Raw genomic sequence first — 15,826 nt, forward strand, 5'->3', positions numbered from 1 at the left:
CACAGTTCTCTCTGACCAGACAGATTTCCCCTCAAGTGGCTGCATGGCTGGATCCTTTCCTTCTCATTCAGGGCACGACAGGCCTTTCCTGAGCATCCTCCAGCACCCCTCGATTTACTATGTCTCACTCCTACCCATTCCTTTCTCTCTCTGTCCTTGCCCTGTGCAAAAGCAACAGGAGCCTTGCCTATTTTCTTCACTACTCGCCGTCTCCACGGTAGGAATGGTATTGAGTTTTGAAAAAATGAATGCATGCTGCTTGCAAAACCTCCAGTACTGTAAGTCATCCTACACACAAGTTCTGGGAGAGAGGTGCTTAAGGCAGGTGTCTGTTGAGGAGTGGGGACTTGCAATTGTGCACCTATTTACAGATTAACTGGAAGTAGTGACTGGCCAAGACTCAAGATGAAAGGAAAAGGAAAGGCTGCTCAGTAAACCCTGAACCAGTGGGCAAGGATACTTCGGTGTTAGAACTTCTTGTCTACCTCCTCAGCTCCTCTCCTAACCTAAGGCATGGCTGGGTCGCTCGGGTGGTCCACGGTACCAAAGGTGAACATGCTTTGCAGACCCAGGAATGAGACCCTGCGCACCCACGCGCTGTTCCCAGGACTCCTGGGCGTAGCACACAGGGCAGCTCAACCGCCACTAGTCCCAGGGCCCAGTCGCCACGGCCCTCCGTGGCCACGCCTTCAGGCTTATTACCTCCCCCGTGTGCTTGCACAGGTGAGCGTCTAACTTCCAGGCCTTGTTGTAATTGGCGCTGCAGTTCGGGAAGGAGCAGATGAACCTCCTCGGCCCCGCGGGGAGCACCGGGGCGGAGCTCGTGCCTGCTCTGACGAACGCGTCGACAATGGTCAGAGACGACACCGCCTCGGCGACTGAACCGGGTGGCTCCAGGGCGCCCGGGGCCAGGCGCCAGGCCTCGTGCTGAGCCACGTACGGGGAACCGGAGTCTTCGGCTAGCGCTAAACCCAACACCCGACTCCGCGCACTTCCGGGACTGCGGCCTTCCCCCGACCGCAAGGGGCCGGAACTGGTGCGCCTGCGCGCTGGCAGCAGGCCGCGCCCCCGCGGGCGCGGCGTTTGCGCATGCTCCTAGACCCTGGGACTAAGAACCCTTCGTGGGTCTGCGTCTCTCAGGCTCTGGTTGAGGGGTTTTGGCTACCTCCTTCACAGCAAGAAGAGCCTTGGGCCTGAGCAGATCCCGAGACACTGAATAAATGTGACGTTTCCCATCCACCACCATCCTATTTAAAGTACTTACCTTGCAAAATTTAAGCTATCCTGTGCTTAGGATGTTATCAGTTTGTCTTCTTTATGGATTCATTTCCTTGCGCGCAATCTACATACTTCCTCCTCAAGCTCCAGAACAGCGCTTCCTAAACTTAGCTGCAGATAAGAATCACATGGAGATCTTTTAAAACTCTTAAGCTCAGAGCATACCCTGGACCAATTAAATCACGATTTCTGTCTGTGGGAAACAGAAATCAGTAGTTTGGAGACTCCCTGGGTAACTCCAATGCGGAGTAAAGTTTGGGAACCACTTCCTTAAGATTTTGCTGCTCAAGTGTGCTGTGTGGACCAGCAGCATCATTAGAAATCACAAACCTGAGACCTACTTAAGTCAAAAATATCTGCAGGTGATTTGACGGACATGAAAATTTGAAAACACTGCTTAGAGTCTTGAATGAATATTGTATATGTCTTGATTTATGAAGCCACATGTTTAAAGGATGTCCTTGGATGAGAATAACATGATGGATGGTCTGATGTTCTGCCAGATATGTATGTTTCACTGCCTACATCATTGCAAATCATTAAGCAAGCCCTTGTCTGAATATGATGAACGGGTTCCTGCAGAGAACAAGAGCAGTCAGTCCTGACCTGGATCCTTACATCATATCTACTCCTGAGCCTCAGTCTTCTCATCTTTATTTATTTATTTTTTAACCAGTCCTTGTCATTTGGAAGTGTTCTGTGTATCCCGTCCTTCTACCTTTCTTTCATTAAATGCCAGTGTCCCTTCACAATCACTGGGACAGTTGGAAAAGGCCCCATACATAGGCATATTCTCCCCAGGATGTGTTCCTGACCCTCCAACCTAGGACCATTGAGAACCCCTCTGGGGAAGAAGAAAACCTGGATTCAAGGGAAGAATTGTCCCAGAGATACCAGAGGTAATAGGGTGCAGAAAATCCAAAGAAAATGATTCCCAAAAGGAGGATTATAAGTGGTGTCAAACGTTAACAGAATGATCAATGAATAAGGATACCTTGAAAATGGAAGAATGACTGGGGAGGTGTTTTCATAACTTTTAGTTATTCCCAATTAGATGTTGTCTTATACGGTAAGTGATTGGAGCTGGATTTTTTCAGGAGAACCCAATTTTTATGCTTCCTTACAGTTACACAATCTCAGAATTTATCTCTATTTAAAATGCCATATATCTCATATATATTATTTGTATATGTGTATATGTACATATGATATGGACTTCATTCATAGGAAGAATATGGTTTTTATAATCAAAAGTGTTATCTCATTGTTGTTATATGTCCCTTAATGCTGTCTGTGCAGCTATCCATAGGATGATAATATGCAAATATCAGGAAGCTCAGCTAAAATACTCCTTTTTCTTCTTTCTAAATGTAAAGAATATTTTTATGGGTGTGCGTGGGAACAAAAGGACAATACCATCATTTAAAAGTGAAGTTACCCAACAATACATGTTAATTTTTATAAATAATGCAGTCAAGTAGCTGATATTGGTCTCTTCCTTATAAGTTAAACACCTGCAAAGATGTTTCAGCTCTCTCTCTCTCCACCTACTTCTCATCCCTCCCTCTCCTCGCTTCCCCTCTTTCTCTCTCCCCCAGGCTTCAGGCCCTCACAATCTGATCATCCCTGCCTGTCTTCTTCTATAAGACTCAGAGTTTCTGCCCCTGTGACTGGTTTTCTAAGGGTTTTGGCTCAACCCAAGCAGCATGGAGCTTATATAATCTGGCTCCTTAACACCCCATGGCTAATGACTCCCAGAAAAGTCTTTGACCCGCCTGGGATTCAGGTTCTTCCCCAAGCCCAAACAGCTTCATCCTGGAAGGGATAAGACGGTGCGTCTTGCAGGGAATAACCTAGACAGAACTCTGGTGTGCCTCTTCTAGCAAGAAAGTTGTGTCTATTTGCCTCAGCTTTGCACCCACCCTTTTCCACGTGACTTTTTTACCTCCCATAAAGAAGGCTGGAGATATTTTCTCTCTCCTCGGCTCTAAGCTCAGCTGTGTGACTTACTTTGGCCCTATCAGTTGGAAGTGACAGCACGCCTAGGCCTCCAGAGAACTTGTGTGTTGCTCTCTTGTGCCTCTGCCATTGCCACAAGGAGGACATTTCTGCTTTAGCTTGTCCCCCAAAAAAGACAGACATGAAGAAAAAGCCAAGTCACCCCAGGAAAGCCCAGCACAGATCAGCTTGCCATCCTCTGACATTCTGCCAATCCACACATCCATGACCATAAACAATAGGAAGCCACATCCCAAGAATGGTGGGATGCTTCATTATGCAGAGATTACATAGCAACAACTAATGGATACACTCTTCGTTGGTACTTCCCCGTAGCCAACAAACATACTGGAGTAGCTCATCCTTTATGTCTCTGCACTTCTCCTCTCCACGGCATGATTTCACTTTTTCCCTTCACAGCCAGGTCACTGAAAAGAATAATGTGGTCTTCTTCCTCTTTGCCTATTCATGCTTTCATCATCAACATCATCCAAATGTTAGCATACATAAAAACAGAGCCAACAGTGCGGACCCCATCACCCAGCTTCAACAACCATCAGTTCATCGCCATTTATGTTTCATCTCGCTGCCTCCATTTCCAAGCTGCCCCACCCTTTTTTTTGTGCCAGAGTATTTCAAAGCAGTCTCCTACAGCATCTCATTTGGTTGTATTATCTCATTTTGATAATTAGTTCTAACAGATTTTATATAGTTTTAGGCAAAAGTAGGTTTACAGTTGTGAGTACTCAAAACACAGAATTTATTCTTGATTATTATTGTATTATTTTCCATACAAACAACTGTAAGTTTACTTTTGTCCCACCCTGTATATATTATATTATCTTCAATTCTATTCTCATACCTGGAAAAATAAACAGTAGTCCCTTAAAATCATTTAATACCTAGAAACCCTCAAATTCAGCATATTTGAAACTGCTCTCCTTTTCCCCTCCCCCTCCACCAGGGTCTTCTTTTTCCAATGAGTGGGTTCATCGTCCACCCAGCTGACTGAACCCATGGCTCCTTCCCTTTTGGCACCCCTTACATTAATAAGTGTCCCATCACAGTTGGTTTCACCTCTCCATCTTCAGTTACACCCAAGCAAGGCCCTGAACCTTCTAGTTCCCATGGTTGGCTGCGATCCCATCAGAAAAGGGGTGCCTGGGGATCAAATCAGTCTACTCCCCAACCATATGGAGAGAACTCTGCTCAGAGGCCATCCTCCGCCAAACTGTTCCAGATCTCCCCAGGTCTCCCCCAGACCTTCTAACAATAATATGGGGGGAAAGTGTATATAGCAGGACTAGAAGGGAGAGCCCTGGAGTCAGGAAGACACACTAAGAGGCCACTGTGAGTGGGAGGTCGGGCTTGAGAAGAAGACCATGAGACCAGAAAAGAGGAGGCAGGTAGGAGACATTCAAATGCACAGGGACCTCAGTGATGGTAGTGGTTAGAAGCATGGGCTTTACGGTTTGGCAGACCCACTTTGAATCCTGGCTCTACCATTTACAACTTGAACTGGTTGTAGACACCCTCTAAACACAGTGTGCCCCGTGTAGTGGGGAAAGTACGGATGCCACAGGGTTGTCGTGAGAATTATATGAAACAATTAATTCCTGTGAGGTGCATAACACAAGGCTCAGCACATAATAAGTAATTAAAAAATAATGGCCTTTATTTTTTCCCCCACTTACTTCTGGCTTATGCCTTTCATTCTTAAACTAGAGTTGTGATTGGCAGACTTCTAGGACAGCCCCCAATAATCCCTGCTTCCTGGTATTCACATCCTTGTGTAATTACTCCTCTCCGTGGGTGTGGACTGGAGCTTGTGGATTGCTTCTCACTAATGGAATCTGACAAAGGTGGCAGGATGTGTTAGCTTATAGAATATTGGGACTTCCATCTTCCCAGCAGTCTCTCCTCCATTACTTTCTTGGCTTGTATACTCTGATGAAACGAGCTACCATGTTGGCGAAGCCCACAGGGCGAAGAATTGAGGGTGGCCTCTGTCTAACAGCCACCTAGGATTGAGGCCCTCAGTCCAGCCGGTCTGAATGGGAAGTGAATCCTGCCAACAGCCATGTGGCTTAGAAGCAAATTCTTCTTCGCTGGAGCCTTCAGATCACACCCCAGCCCTTGCTGACTGTCTCCTTCACTGCAGCCTGGGAGAGACTCCGAAGCAGAAAAGACAGTTGAGCTGTGCCCAGATTCCTGACCCACAGAAATGATAAGATAATAAATGTTGTTGGTTTAAGCCACCAAGTCTGGTGATTTGGTATACAGTATAAACAATACAAAGAGCCAAAGTCTTTCATTATGCAAAGTAACTCCTGACCCTGTGGTCTTGAACTCAGACTAAGGAGAGAGCATCTGAATGCAGAGTTCTGACAGGAGGGGGCCTCTGACTCAGCATCCAGCCATTACACAAGCTTCTTTTAACCAAAAACCAGATTCAGAGTGGGACTGTACTGAATGTAGTTACGGTGATCACTGGGCGTGATAGCTTGAGTGTGGACTGCCTGAAGATCTTCAGTGTGTAGTTCCTTTAATTCCAACTTTACTCTAATGTTCCAAGGTTACTTCTCCCAGATGGGTGGAGCACAGCCAAGGCAATCAGCGAAGGCCATTGTCCCTGTGGCTTGGCAAGGAACCAGGACATCATCTACGAAACACACCTGTAACTTAAAGAAACAGAACCATGTGTTCTTTTTTTTAAAGGCATGCAGTAGAAAGGCCTTTGGATTGGGTCCCAGTTGCCACTAACTACTTGAGTATGACTTTGGGCAACTCTTCTCAACCAGCTTTGCCTCATTTATAAAGCAAAGGAGACTCACAGAGTTGCTGTGGGCATCACATAAGAACTCAGCTATTAACCTCTCTATGCTTCAGTTTCTTCATTGGTCAGCGGAGGACAATAGTACCTACCTCACAGGTTGTGAGAATTAAACAAGAAAACATACGTAAAGCACACAGCAAAATGGGTGACTCAGAGGAATGGCTCAGGGGATGTCAGCTCTCGTCACCATGGTTGCCGTGACCTGTGCAGACCCCTTCACCAACCCTGAAGTGCTGTACCTCTGTAAACTGTTACTGGCGCTAAGTTCTCAAATGCTGGCTCAAACAAAAAGTGAATGAGTGAGCACTATTACATTGGTCATGGTCAGCCTGAGGGAGGCTGGAAGGCCCTCTGCTTAGCCTCATGGTTGAGCAACAGAGATTCCAGCCCTCAGCCACATCCTCGACAAAACCCACACAGGCATCCGTCAGGGAGCCTCCAAGAGCCACTGACTGTCTAATTGCTCAGTCAGGAGAGGTCCCCCACACTGTCACCTGTACCTCTGTCCTTGCTCCCAGCTGTACTGTTGACAGATTTCTCACCCTCTCAGCATCCATTCTTTGAATGTCCCCCACATGGACCTTTGGAACCATCCAGTGGGCAGTGCTTAGTCCCACTACCATTTTTCTTCTTGGCTGCCCACTCATCGTGCATTTCCAGCCTGGCTGCTCTAATTAGCCCTTCCCTTAGGTCTGATTATCACATTTTCCTGTGATTGTAATGGCCCCAGTGTACCACCACAGACCTATGCTTAATCACTCACATCCACTTCAAAGCCATTTTGTTCTGAAGTAGCCAGATTCCATCTAGTGAGCGAGGCCTAATTGCTCTGTGGTTACCCGTGGGGTCAGATGCTGGAATGTGCTCTTTGTATCCACAGCCAGCCAAGACTTTTGTGTTTGATCATTTCCTCTGCCAGCCACCAGAGACACCCCCGAAAGAGGTAAACAGGCATCTCCAGGGAGTCCTTGCCCCTTTTATGGGTGGCTTCTTGCTTTACTTTAGGGGTAGAATCAACCTGCTCCTTTTCAGCTCCCCTGCCACCATTCTGGGCCAGTGCGCCATCATCTCACCTGTTTTCCAGGTGCATGCCACAGCCAGGCTCACACTCCCACATCCTTTCTCCACACTATGGCTGAGGGTTCCTTCCCAAAGGCAGGGATTTTCAGGGGTGTCCCATAGCCTTTAGGATAAAACTCCAACTCCTTACAGGTGCCCTTTCAAGGCCTCAAAGGAGCCAGCATTACCTCCAGCCTGCCTTCCCACTTCCTAGCCCTCTCACAGCTCACACCTGCCATCTCTAACTTCCTCTCAGATCTCCCACCTCCTCTTCACCTGGTTGGTATGCTCTATCCTTCGTGGACCCCGCTGTTTCTCACCAGCAGCCAATGTCACCTCATCAGGTGGCAGCTTAGGGGTAAATTCCTCGAAGAGCTCGACAGACACATTCCTGCTGGCCAAGTAGCCAGCTCCATACCCCACAGTACTCTGCATTTCCCTCCTCACAGCACTCCCCACGCTTTAGCACAGTTGTCTCACTGGTCTTCCCCAGCATCCCTTTGCAAGCTCCGGAGGGCGGGCTCCATGGCTGCAGCCCCAGCACCCAGCACAGGGCCTGCCACACGGCAGGGGCCAGTACATATTTCTTGACTGAATCCATACCTTTTCCACCACTGCTGTGAAGCAGCAGAAATAATAGTGGAAGTTTTCATAGCATTTCTCTTGGTAAAACATTTACTGGCCTAGATAACCTTTCACATGAAATACTAATTTTTGGCTTGAACAGAAGACTTAATTATCACTTTCTTGCATGCCAATGAGTTTGTATAATTTCTTTCATACTTCACAAGTTTCCTGTATCCTGTTAATGGCTTTGAAATACGCCCCTCACACACACACACCCTTTTCTTCTGAATTATTTTAGGTCAATTCTTGGCCAATTTCTATGCGAAGTACTTTAAAGGCACCATCTCATTCCATCCTCCCATTAAGTTTATAAGGAAGGCATTATTCTTCCTCCTCACAGGTAAGGAAGCCCACACCCTTGCGCAGGACGTTCTGCGTCCGCTAACAGGCCCACGTCTGCGTGTTGATGCCTAAGGCTCAAACCCTCAATGACCCGTCTTGTCCCCACATCTGTGGATTCCGCACAGTCCTGCTGAGGAGTCCCTCTACTAGCACATGGAGGTGTTTATTTACCAACTACGTTTTAGAGTGAAACCTGCCTGCTTCTTGAGGCTAGAAGGTCACTTGTACCACTTACCTCGCAGCACAGAGCGGGAACACGGAAACTTAACATATTTTCTGCAACATCCATCCACCCAAAAACATTTATTAAAGCTTTTTACAAAGCAAGGTTTCAGGGCCATAGCAACCCCATGACTAAGAAGAGAAGCAGCTGAGACAGGTGCACACAGTGGGGCGCAGTGCTGGAGATACACATTGGAGAGTTTTGAACTATATTTTTAGGATTGTTAGCTCTTTAAAGGCCACCACCCCTATTTCTTCACACTTCTGAGGCCTATGCCAGCCTTGTGGGTGCCAGCACCCAGGACTGTCCCCAGACGTACATCCTGGGGCTGCAAGAAGCCTCCTGCACCTGTGGGTGGGAAGCACCTGACCCTTAGCCCAGGCTGTGCCTCTCCCGCCCTGGCCAGCTCCCCCTCTCCTCTACTGTTTCCTCTGGGAGCACTTGGTAAACCCTGCACACAACTCCGTGTCTCACAGTCACTTCCAGGGCACCAGGAGTCACATCACTTTACAAGGCTTGTTATGAAAAACAACCTGCCTCTGCCTCCCTGCCCCCATCCCGGGCTCCCTCCAATTTCCTGTTCTCCAGAAGCAACCACTGTACGTTCATCTCTGCTTTTATTTTTTCAGTATGTTCCTTTACCTCTCTAAATAACATAGTGTTGCTTCTGATTTTTCCATTTTAGGCATTTTTGATTGATTTTCCCCTGTGGAATATGAAGATTAAGACACACTTGTGTGCACGCACACACACACACACACACTCTCTCTCTTCTCATTCCATTCCCCTAAGTGTTTATAAAATAACAGTACTAGGTTACTCTTATATGGAACTGACTACACAGCAGGCATTACTGTAAGCATTTCACATGTATTAATTTATTTATTACTCCCCCAAGCCGTGGGTTCTCTTATGTCCCCATTTTACAGATAAGGAAATTGAGTCAGAGAGGTAAAGCTTGTGGCCCCCCCGCAGTTGATAAGTGTGCTGGGGGTGGGGCAGGAAGGTTGTGGTGGGCAGGTTTGCCCCGGGCATTCTGGCTTCGGAGTCTACACACTCAATCGGCTCGTTATACTGTGGGATTGTGCCATAATTTTAGTTAAACCAGGCTTCCAGATTTTTATGAACATGATTATGTCAATACTATTAACATCTGCTCCATGTGATAAACTGTGATTTCTCTTTCCTTCTTGCAAATCTTTACTTTAGCCAAGGGGTTAAAATCCTGAGGGAAAATATTTTAAACTTAGAATTCCATATTCAGCCAAATAATCAAGTAGGAGGATAGACAAAAGATATTTTTAGATGTACAATTTCCCCCAAATTTTACTTCCCTGTGCTCTTTCTCAGGAAGCTACAGAGTGCCCCACCAAGATAAAAAGGAAAAAGAAGGAAGAACTGGGCCCAGGAACAGGAGAGGGTGACGTGACCTTGTGGATGACAAAGAAAGGGAATCAGGAGCTGGAATCTTGTTGACCTAGCTGTGTGGTCGATTCTTCTGCACCTCCGTGTCCTCATCTGAAGAATGAGGACACAGTTAAAGGTTATGGGGATGAGTAAGTGAGATATTCTGTGCAAGGGCTCCCGTTAGGGCTTTTACTGAATTGGTGGCTTGAACACGTGCGTTGACTGCTTCCTTCTGAAACCTAATAAAATGACAGAAAGGAGGTTTTCTGAAAAAAGCATATTAACCCGGAAGGACAAAAGAGCAATAGACAACTTGTTCCAACTGTATTTGAACAAAAGTTTGGATCCTAGAAAGCAGGAATTTGGATAGCGACTGATTTAGCAGAGTCAAGAAGTCGAAGAGAGAATTAAGTAGGTCAATATATGGTAAGCACTCAGAACAGTCAGAAGCAGTGAAACTGTTCTGTAGGCTTTTAGTCTGGCAGAAAAAATGCTTTGGAGATAATGAGATAAATCCACAGTTTTCCTAAAAACAGGGGTTTACTGCAGCTGGTACTGCCTAGGAATGGGGGGGGAGAGAAATGTGAATGTGTCTAACATTCCTAATGGAGAGCAAGTTTTTGTTTGTTTGTTAACATTTTATTTATTTATTTTTAAAGAGGGGGAGGGAGAAAGAAAGAGAGGGAGAGAAACATCCATGTGTGGTTGCCTCTCGCGTGCCCCCTCCTGGGAACCTGGCCCACAACCTAGGTATGTGCCCTGACTGGGAATCAAACCAGAGACTCTTTGATTCACATGCTGACACTCAACCACTGAGCCACACCAAGTTTTGAATTACACCCGTTTGCGGAGTTGGTAAAGGGGTTATCAATACAAAAAGCCAAAGGGAATAAGTTGTATATTAAAAACCATGTGAAGATTTTCCACTGCCACGTGGGGGAGAATTTCAGGCAGGGCAGGCACCCTCATTTGGAGACTGACACAGCATGAAACCTCCACTGAGTCAGCCTGGGCTTTTCCTCAGTGAATGAAGCAGGCTGCTCTCCCCAGCCCCGGCAGGGGGCAGGCACCTGAGGCTGCAGTCACCTGGCACGGAGGGTGGCCAAAGGCACTGAGGGTTTCACTCCGCATGGAATGGAGCCTCAAGTCCATGCTTCAAACTGACCACCTGGCCCTGACGACGCCTTGCCCAGGGCTTGTGGTGCTTCACAAACACAAATTTGCCCTGGATCCCACCTTGCTTCTGAGAAGAAACTGCAGAGCCATCTTGTGGTGGAAAACAGATGCACAGGTTTCAGCCTAAAAACTTGATTGGCTTTTATATGACGCTACCGGTGTAAATATATCTGCATACTACTGTATCCTGATTCCTCCCGTCCTCAGGCAGCACTTGAAAGTGGTCAGCAAATGTTGACAGCCATCTCCACTTGTCCCATGAACACATTTACCACAGGTCATTAACTTAACTGCCTGATAAAAATGTAATTGGCCTGTTGTAATCCAGCCATTGTCTGAGAAGAGTTTGATGGACGGCGACTTATGTTGTGTCCTTGGTTATCTTTATAGGCACATAATCAAATCCAAATTTGATCATTTGTTTGTGATTTGATTAAAGTAAACAGCCGAATTGGGGAATCCCGACCCTGAGAGATTTATTATTTGCTCCGATGACGCGGTTTGGATTTTTGTACTGGTAGAAAGTGAGTTTGGTCAGAGGGCTCTCCACTGCTGTCAGGGCTCTGCAGCCACATTCTCCGTGAGGCAGGACCCTCGTCTGTCAGAGAGGACACGGGCCTGGAGCATCCCTTTGCATCCGGAAGGCCTGTGCACCTCTCCCGTGTCAGGTGAGCCTTTTCCCACATTGCAAACACACTGCTGTCTGGGGGACCACATTAAGTGGACCCCACCCCCACCTGGGGCACATATGACAGACTTGAGTGGGGATTGCCAAGCACCTGCACCTGAGCAACTGACAGCCAAAGCACCAACACCAACTGCATCTGCAGGACTGTTCTAAGCAGCCTGGACAGTAACAAAGAGCTTCATCAAGTTGCCTCCACTGTGGCTGATGATGCAGCCCTCAAGTGAGCAGGTCACCTCCCACCTGAGCTCAGGGGTGCTCTTGTCCTGGGCACCTACTGCAAGAGACTTTTTAAGAAATGTGATGACTGATGAGGGTTTTTCTCACTGCCCAGAGAATGGACAGGAGGCACCAGATGCTTCCCTCTGATTTCGGCCACTTCTCAGCTGCCTGCCCCAAGCTGGGAGGAGAAGACCTCTGGGCTGTGTTTAGGAAAGTCTAGACTCAAGACCACAGGATAATTTGACGTTTCCAGGCACTGAAGAACATCCCTAACCCAGGCTGGGGGAGGGGGTGGGGGAAGGCCGGGATAATCTGCTACAGATGACTTTGGCCATGCCTTTGAAGTCAGCTAAGACAGAATTCAGTCAGATTTTTAAAATGAGTAGTTTTCTCCATGTCCATAGCTCAGTGTAGAATGTTTCCTGCTCCTCCACACTTGGCCAGCCCCCACCCCCGTCCACGCCAATCTGACCTTTGCCCAGCAGACACAGCGGCGCCTGCCCAACCTCAGCCCTTGGCCCACATGGGCCCTGAGCCCGCTGACTTCCTGCCACAGCATGCTGGCCTTGCCCACGGTTCAGCTCCTGGCTCTGCTGGTCTTACCCTGTCGTCTCATTGCTCCACGTGTGCCACATAACACTCATGTCTCCCCAGAGAAGTGGTAAGTGCCACAAAGGCAATGGGAAAAAGTGTAAAACAGGGTTCATTTGCTTGTTTAACAAACACGGAGTGCCTACTCTGGACCAGTCACTGCTCTAAGCCCTGGGAAGACAGCAACAAACAGAACAGGCCAAAGCCTTGTTCTCATGGAGTTTCTATTCCAGTGGAAGGCAGACGGTGAACAAAGAAGTACATTGCTTTCGAGATGTAGAATCTGAAGCACGGTCCAAGGTCATCCAGGACTCTGGGGGCCAGAGATGGGAATAAAATCAGAGTCTTCAGTAATGACCATCGGTTAGACTCCCCGCCTTCCGAGTTCACTGAGCACCGCGGCACACTGCGGTACCTGTGTTAGGTGGCACATTTGCAGACGGGGTTCAGGCTCTGAGAGTCTGTGCAGTTCCCAGCGTCTTAGGTACTTCAGTTTCTCATCCAGTGATTCTCGCAAAACATGCAGCACTTGCCCCACTGGGGGACTTGATTGAGAGTGGGTCTCGATCATGCCAAGGCTGTTTCCGGCAGCCTGATAGCACCTTGTAACACCCACCCTACACTGCAGCCCAGAGGCAGGAGGAAGTCAAGGAGGTTGTCTGCGCTGCTGATTTCAGATTACCCTCAGCAAACACAGCTCGCTCTATAGAACAAACAGGATTACCCAGTTACCGTATGGGCGAGAGAGAAGGAACTTTACCCATCATTAATGTTTTACTACCTTTGTCAAAAAAGTGTAACCTTTAACCCCAAAACCAACTCTAAACCAAAGCTGAGGAGGTCCAGCTGCTGGGGCAGTTCCGGGTGCCAGTCTGTCACCGGCCAATGCTGTTTTGATCAGGAGAAACAAATAAGCAGAAGATAAGCTCTTTAAAATGCACATGAAGCAGACCCAGAACTTCCCAAGCAGAGATAACCAGGGCTGGGCCTTGGTTGGATGATAGAGGGCTGTCTGCCCAAGTCCCCTCCGGCCTGGGACAGAGATGGGCCTCTGTAGAGACCAAGAGCAAGGAAAACCTTTCCAGGGCCCGGAGAAAGTGCAGCCTCATGCTAACCGCAGAAATTCTGTGATTGACTTGGCCCCAGCACCACTGACTGATTTATCACCTGAAGGATTTGTGCTTCCACAAAGATGCCACACTCGTTGTCCTAACTACCAGCAAGGGCCTTATTTAGCACAAGGACTCCAAAGTCTGAGCCGCATTGGGTGCAGAGGACATTTATGTGTGAAAAGGTAGGGACACCACAGAATTCCTGAGAGCCTGTGATGCGTGGGCTTACCTGGACGCACAGCCCACCTGTGCCGAACAGTCCTTCCTTCTGTCTAAACATGACAGGCAGTTCCAGACACAGTAATTATTTGTGACCTAAGAATGAGTCCTTAGGAGTTGGCACAATTTATTATTTATGAGCTAAAATTAGCACAGGACTAGAATATACTAAAAGTTCCATTTCAGTTCCTGGGGGTCTGACGGCCGAGCAAGGGTTGGCTCGTGCAGCTTAGGGAGGAACACTTTGTCATCAGTGCCGCCCCGAGTTGGTCATGCTTTTCACAGCCGCTGCCTTTCTTGCTTTTAAATTATAACCGACTGTTGGTTTAGCTTCATTACTGTCCATTTAGTTTGTTTCGAGTTGTTGGATCAGCCCCACAGTGGGTAGTGGCGTATCCCGGCCCCTGCCTGCATTTCCCCAGTAACTCCATGTTCACGCAGAAATGCACTGAGGTGAACCCATGCCCCTACTGCTGAATTTACAACGTGCCTAATTCTGCTGAATGTATTTGAGGAACTCTTTCTCTGTGCCATATGGAAACTGATTGAGGTAGGTAGGCCGGAGGTGTTTAGCTTGTCAAAGTGGGCTGCTGCTAGGACAGTTTTGGAAGCCACCACCCTGGAAGTCTGGAATCACACTGCGCCGGCGTGCAGTGGTGTGTTAGTGAGCGTCAGCAACCAGCTCTGGGGATAAAAGCGCGCCTGTGTGTGTAATGTGTTCATATATGGGTTTGTTGTGGACGTACTGATGTAGGAGGGGTGTGACACGCAGTCGACATGTAAAAAATGCAGCACTCAGGACTGTAAATCCCGTAGAGCCGATCGGTTCGCGCAGAATGCTTGCGTTCAGTTTTGTTGAATCAGTGTGTGTGTGGCGGACCCTAGATGCAACTGACAAACAGGGGTAGTCCCTACATAAATGTTCATTGATGTTTTTGTTGGAGAGTGAGACAAAACAGCAAAGACTATGTCCAAACTCCAGTTATTTATTAATGATATATGTGAATTCCTTATAAATCAGATAACATTTTCAAACACTGGAAGAATACGTTTTCAGTTTTTCGACTATTTACAGTGTAATAGCTATCCACATACACTTAAGTTTAATATGCATTAACATTTTCTCCATCACTTTCTTAGAGCTATTCTAGACGATCAACAAAATGATAAAGCAAGCCTTGACTTGTAACACTTTGCCAATTTCGGTGGTGCAGACACTCGCACCCCCACTGGCACGGCGGTCGCTGTCAATCTACTGGCATGACGTCACCGCTGCAGGGCTGGGAAGAGCTGCCCGGTGAGGGCCTGACGCCGTGTCCGCCCCGCGGCAATACCCAGGGGCCTCGAGAGCATGGACAGTAGTAAATGGCAGTGAGACCCAAACAGGAAGTGATGAGCTTTGAGTATTACCACTTTTGTTTTTTACATAATTTCATTATTAATAATGGCTGCATTTAATAACTGACTTGGAACATTCCTGAAGATTCTTGTGAGCCTGCAGCAGCCAGCCAGGCCCCCTACTGAGTTCAGGGCAGCGAAGGTAGCTGTGATTGAACCAAGGCCGGTTATGCTTTCAGACACAGTGGTCCTGTTTCCCATTCCAAGTTCCCTCAGTTTATAATTTGGCCAGCACGTAAGCCTGGCCTCAGCCCCATTAATGTCAGCCCCCACCTTTTGTCACAGTCCTGGGCCCTGTGTCCACCCCCTGGGACTGAGCCGTGGCGGCACAGCCTGTTGGCAGGGAGACCGCAGGCCGAGGCAGGTCTCCGCTTGTGGCCCCGCAGGAAGCACAGCCCCACCATAAAGAGGAAGTGCTAGGAGCAGTTTAAGAATTAGGAGGAGAGTGCCAGCCAGTGACTAAAAGCCTAGTGCAGCCATAAAAATCTGCCCGGGGTTACATCTTCAGAAACAAGGTGTTGGCTTTTAAAGTGTTTAATTTTCTCTCCCTTAAAAACTGAACCAAAAACTTCAATTACAGGCACCTCATAAAACTCAAATAAATTCCAGTATCAAAGGGCATGTTCAAGGATAGGTATGTATGATTCATACAC

At 47.7% G+C, this 15,826-nt stretch overlaps 1 protein-coding gene across 1 annotated transcript in view; it reads right to left on the reverse strand.

The window, feature by feature from the left end:
* The window catches only part of GTF3A (general transcription factor IIIA), a 19,427-nt gene extending 11,821 nt beyond the window's left edge, over positions 1-7,606 (reverse strand). Inside the window, exons 1-2 of the mRNA XM_053919718.2 lie at positions 7,448-7,606; positions 703-1,095 (exon numbers count right to left, since the gene is read on the reverse strand). Coding sequence (XP_053775693.1) covers positions 703-1,095; positions 7,448-7,606 — 552 coding nt within the window. The remainder of the gene's footprint in view (positions 1-702; positions 1,096-7,447) is intronic.
* Positions 7,607-15,826: the final 8,220 nt, after the last annotated feature.

This window comes from Desmodus rotundus, chromosome 3, assembly GCF_022682495.2.
Source record: "Desmodus rotundus isolate HL8 chromosome 3, HLdesRot8A.1, whole genome shotgun sequence".
NCBI lineage: Eukaryota > Metazoa > Chordata > Mammalia > Chiroptera > Phyllostomidae > Desmodus > Desmodus rotundus.